The 6000-nt window shown below is 43.9% G+C and overlaps 1 protein-coding gene across 2 annotated transcripts in view; it reads right to left on the reverse strand.

The window, feature by feature from the left end:
• The window catches only part of CEPT1 (choline/ethanolamine phosphotransferase 1), a 56988-nt gene that overhangs the window by 50702 nt on the left and 286 nt on the right, over nt 1-6000 (reverse strand). For both annotated transcript variants that reach the window (XM_090025411.1, XM_090025410.1), the window contains exon 2: nt 3073-3482. In XM_090025411.1, the coding sequence (XP_089881537.1) occupies nt 3073-3468 (396 nt within the window). In that variant the 5' untranslated portion in view covers nt 3469-3482. The remainder of the gene's footprint in view (nt 1-3072; nt 3483-6000) is intronic.

Raw genomic sequence — 6000 nt, forward strand, 5'->3', positions numbered from 1 at the left:
TTGGAAGTGAGGGGCAACATCATGGGCAGGGCACTGGCACATCATGGCTGCTCAGTGCCACAAAGCAGCAGGGGGGACAGCTGCAGCTGGACCCATGTCCTGGTGGGCGAAGAGGGCAGGGGAGCTCTGATTTTCTATGATAAAAAAGCCAAAAATCAAACACCAAAACATATAGGTATTTAGAAGTTATTTTATTATAATGATTGAGGCACTGGTAAGCTTCCAAACTGTTTTAAAATCACAATATATCAAATAAAACATTGTGTACAACTGATACCTATACATATACACCTAAATACCTGTTTGTATATGAGTGGTGTTTAATTTTAATTGTTGAAAAATGAGGATTTGGGGGGTTTTAAATCAGAGAATTTTGAATTTTTTTAAACAGAGAAAGCCATTATCCCTAGTAATGTCATCTCATTGAACTAGGCACTGAAGGACAGCCTGGCATTGCCTGCTCAGAGAGCTCACAATCCAAGAAATCATATAAAACGTAAGTACAGGAGAGAGCAACTTATTTTTAACATTAACATTATATAACCATGGACTTTCCTTACAAGAAAATAGTTGACATGTCATAAGTGGGTCCAGATCATACACATTGCTGCTGCTGTCTATTTGAGGAACTGCTTCTCTCACTGCAATATTGCTGCAGTAGTGGGTAGTACATATAGACAAGCTGGAATGCAATCAACTTGAAAAGGAAGCCTATACTGACAGCCTTCACTAAGAAATCTTCAAGTTTGAGGTTCACTTCTGAATTTCATTTTAAAAAGTGAAATACGGCACGCTGATTTTGAGAAAAAGACATATTTTTGTTAATCTTAGCTCAGCCAGTTGACCAAATCAGAGACTCACTAATTAGGTAACATCTGCCGATTCAACTCCTGATCTCCACCCCTCCCCCCAAATTTAAATAAAATCAAACCATATGTTATTCGATTCAAAGATACTCCTTCAGCTGCACAACGCAATATGCTTTGAGCAGGTGAACACCTCAACAACAACTGAACACAAAAATGGGTCAGACTAGCACTTCTTATCAGTCTCACTGGGTGCATCTACATGTGTGCTTTACTGTGGAGTTGGCTAATTAGTAAAGACAGTAAAGTGTCAGTCTACATGCATGCCCATATTAGGGTACAGGAAATTAATTAACTCCGCTGTAAGATAGTACTTGTCCCAGACAGTATCCTATGGTGGAGTAATTTACACCGCTGCAACACATATGCAGATGGTAATTGGGGCTGGCTGGGGCACAAGGGTGCTACTGTCTGCTGGCTAGCCCCTCACTATAGCACCCTCATGCACCAGCCAGGCCCTCCACCACTTGACACCATCACCTGGAGCCTGGGGCTGCTCCACCCTGGCTTGAATTCCTGCAATCCCAGAAGCACGTGTAGACACTGAGCCTGGGAGCAGTGGACTCCAAACTGCACCAGAGTTTACTACATCAGGTTAACCGCATGTGTAGATGCACCCATCAAGTTAAACAGTAAGCTTAGATGGAAAAGAAGCTAGTTTAATAAGCTTTTGAGACTTTTTAGACATTTACTGTCCTTTAATACATGAAAATGAGTTACAGATTTCAAATGCCTTATATGGATGATTTAGTAAGGAAGAAAACTGGTAGTACTAATAATCTCAGCAAGTCCCCTCAGGCCAGGTTATGAGCTTTACTGCCCCAAAACAAAAATCTAACAAACAAACCCCTTCCCCTTTCTACCCTGACTTCTTACATCATCACAGGATCTTATGTTGTAAGCTCTTCGAGGATGCTATTGATTTTATGTTTGTACAGCACATAGCATTATGGGGCCCTGGTCCAGGTCTCAGGCTTTCAGGGCCTAAAGTAATACAAACACTCTGGGCTGTCATCAGATCACTAAGAGAGAAGGGCTTTTAATAAGCTTGGTTTAATTGCACAGAAAATATGAAAAACTGCCCAGTTCTCCTCAGCTGCCAGATCTTATACAATCAGGCACCTAATGTAGTTTTTTTTTTTTGTTATGTTGGAACTCGATTGGAGTTCATAAGCAACTTAGCTACCAGTCAACTCAAACTACAACACAATGGGAAACACTAGACCAGATAGAAACTTGAGATGTTACCATCCCAATAATCAGTGAAAGAAAAAAAAAACCCCAACATGTTCTAGCTTCTCTTTCCAAATAATTCCATGCAAGCCCTGAAGATTTTGCAAGAACAATTCACTCCTCACCACACGTACAGTGGCCTCTACACAGGGGATGCAAAAGCAATTTAAACTACCTTCCTGTCCTTTTCTGACTGTTCTCTCCTGCTGCCAAGCAGCCTTAACTCGAGATTTGACACAGGACAGAACGACCCAACTATTTTATTCAGTGGGCCTCCAACCCAGAAATCCACTCATATTCTTATAAAGAGGAATAAGGGGTCATATTCTTCTCATAAAGAGGAACAAGTGGATTCAAAGTGCCTCACACAGCATTTCTGTTTTCAGAACAGTGCAAAATCAGAAATATTGGTCAGGCAGAGAGAGTATTTCTTCCTCAAATACAAAAATTCAAACCAGTCAGGTCCTTGCCATTCACTCATGATAAATTAGAAATAAAAGGTTAAACGGTAATGATATTTATACCGTTTACCTCCCAACTCAGCGCTGTTCTGTCAGGGGAGCTGCTCCAGCAGGGGCTGCCCAGGAGGCAGTGTGGATCTGGGCTGCAGCATGATGCTGCTGCTGCAGCAGTGAGGTAAACAGTGCTTACCTGGGGGAACAGAGCCAGGCAAAGGTGCCCAATGGGGTGTGCAGGACTTAAATAGGAGCTAACAGTGGCAGAGCTGCCACCGGGTGCCGCAGGGGTGCACTGCACAAACCCCCATAGCACCCACAGGAGCTCTCACCTACTGGGACTGCCATGCCACAATCCCACATATCAGCCGTGGCCCTGACTCCCCAGGTCACCCTGCCCCTCTGCCATAGGACTGAGTAATTCTTTAACTAATATAATTAGAGGAGGTTAAAAGTAATTTTTAAAGCAATATTTACATCCCTACGATAAATACGATTGTTAGAAGGTCATCTCTTACCTGCTCCGTAGCTGTTGGGCAATAATACACTAATATTAGAGTTGTACATATGTTTATTAACAGTCCAACGATGGTGATCAGATTTGGGGCAATCCAGCCTGGAACTCTTCCAACTAGCCACTCCCAATAACCTTGCATTAGTGGCTCAAGCAGGGACCGTCCAGAACTCTGATATTTGTGTTCTTCTAATCGCTTGAGCTGGTGCTTTGACAATGGAGGTGTAGGCAACTGAATTAATTTGCTTAGTACACATCCTGCAGCAGGAACACGACCACAGCTTACAGGAGATTCTGAATGTGACTCTCCACATCGCTTCTTTAAGGACCGATGCCCACTCATGGATTGGTTAGCCTCAGAGTTTTTATTTGGCAGACGATAGCTGTTGCGAAGTGCCATAAGATCCTGATTTTCTGGAAAATGAGGAATTTTTTGTTAATATCTTAGCTTAGCCAGTTGACCAATGGCATATTTAAAGCAGAAAAATATACTCAGTCTGATCTTGAAAGCTAGGAAATGAAAAATCATTAGCAGTCTGACAGTTGTCAGTCCAGATGAGTACTGAATATAAACATTTTAAGGAAACGTTCAGGGTTTAGGAAGAGAAAAAGGACTTTGGAGTCTGAGGGCATCATCTCAGTTCATTTACTAATGAATATATAAAACATGAATTCTAGTGACTAGTGGCAAGTTTTCACTCCTTGATACCCGTCTTGGCAAATATCCTACTGTCTGTAATCTAATTTCCGTTGGAGCTAGAAACATATACCACTGATTTGCATCAGAACCCAACAAGCATTACAAAGCTCTTCACCTCCAGCTTCAATTGCAAGGCTTGTTTCTCCCATCTTGCTTCTCACACATGTACACAAGAATAACCATATTTAAAACCAGTACAAGGAAACTAGGTATTCAATTCTCTCTCTGAAAGGAAAGAGACTTTACACATGACAAGTTAAACTTTACTTAAAGCATTATTTGGAGACCAGGGTCAGCCCATCCTATCCTGTGGAACCAGCGGCCGCAGGGGGCCCTGCAGCTAAGGGGCCATGCCCACCACCTGATGTTTAAAGGGCTCAATGGAGGTAGGAAGCCCCTTCCTGGCTGAGCAGGGGAGGAGCTCCCAGCTCTGCTCCCATTCTGGCCCCAGGGACCGTACCCAGGCATCCCTAGCACGTGTTGCTCCCCTCCCCGTGCCCTCCGCAGCACAGCCCACACGCATGAAGCCCAGCTCCGAACATTTTATTTCAGTGAGTTTATACTGCAATTAACCACAATTTTGATTTTTTGACAGATCAGGGGCCCAAAAAAGTCATGGGTCGGCCCCGTTGGAGACATTCAACTTGTATAATGATAGGAAAGAAGGAAGATTCTAAATTATTTTGTCAGGAATTCAAAGCTTTCATTTCAAGTCCCTGATAAGTTTCTACCTCTTCTAGTTTTACTAGAAAGTTGACTGATCTGAAGCATGGCTGCACTCAGGCAATGCGAAACAGCAGGACAGCCGTTACCTCTAGTGACAGGATAATGCAAACATGAAAACATTTAAGTCATCAATCAAATGTTTCCAAGTCATTTGCAAAAATCTTGTTGGTCTAATAAAACATATCATCGCTACTATGAGCCCTGATTGTCTAAGTCAGCAACACATTTACTATGTTGCGACTGCTGTTCCTAGCACAACCCCTCTCAACGAGGTGCCATGAGATGTGAGGAGATTGAGGTGTTAGAAGATAAGTAGAGAAACTAAGCAGATAAGTGTGGGCTTCAACTTGACCCAACTTGATCCCCATCCCCACTGCCAGGCCTCTCCACAAGGAATTAGGTAATCTGCACCATCATAGAACCTCACAGGAGGCGACAAGCTTCATACCAGCTATGAACCAACTGCCCAGGGAAGTTTTCCTCTTGACTCCTCTGTGAAAACCTATGAAATATAAACTTTCATTTCTACTCAGGAGAACTTTTACAATCTTTTCTCTGATGCCCGATGAAGGGGGTTTGTGCCCAAAAGACTGCAATTAAAGAATGTTTTTTGCAAAAATCTTGTTGGTCTAATAAAAGAAATCATCTCTACTACAATTGCCTTTTCCTCTAAACCAGTAGGGCTACAACCTGGATACCTGACACATGGAAGATATTGAATTTTAGCCGATTTTTAAAAATTAAGTCTTCATATCTTCCCAAGCAGGAAGCAAGAGTGACCACCTGAAACCAGAGATCATGCTCCTGCCTTTGTTTCAAGGTAATTTGCATTATCACAGGTCCTCACAGGAGGCAAGAGGCTTTAAACCAGCTATGAACTGACTGCCCAGGAGTTTTCCCTCTGTGAAATCCTATGAAATACGAACTTTCATTTCGACCCAGAAGAACCTTTACAACCTTGTCTCTGATGCCCAATGAAGGGGGCTTGTGCCTGAAAGGTTGCAATTAATTTTTTTGTTGCAAAAATCTTGCAATAAAAGATCACCAATTCAGTTGTCAGACAACCAGTTCAACCGGCAAAGATATTTGCCAATAAAAAAATAATAAAAGAGATCATCTCTACTATGACTCCCGATTGCTGTAATCCATCGGGTTGGTTTTGAATCTGCCACCCAGCTCACAAGAAGCGATGGGCGGGGGGTCGAGCCGGGCGAGGACCGGGGACACTCTTGAGCCCAGCCAGGGCCGCAGGTGGGTCTCGACTGCCGGGAGTTCTTAGCCCCGGGGCAAGGGGGGTGGGGGGTGCGGGGAGCCGCAGGCCGTGCAGCGGGGCTGTTCTCAGATGCAGGCCCGCAGACCCGGGGGGGCGGGGACGATCACGGCCCGAGACAATTTGAGCCGAGGGGTTAGAGGAAGTGCAGGAAAAATACTCAGGTGCCTAAAGATGCGGGTGGGGGCTGGAGCAGGGCCCGGGGGAGCCAAGGGCAGTAACTACCGCGGGGGCAT

The sequence above is a fragment of the Crocodylus siamensis genome, chromosome 13 (assembly GCF_052110815.1).
Source record: "Crocodylus siamensis isolate JL-2025a chromosome 13, ASM5211081v1, whole genome shotgun sequence".
Taxonomy (NCBI): Eukaryota; Metazoa; Chordata; order Crocodylia; family Crocodylidae; genus Crocodylus; species Crocodylus siamensis.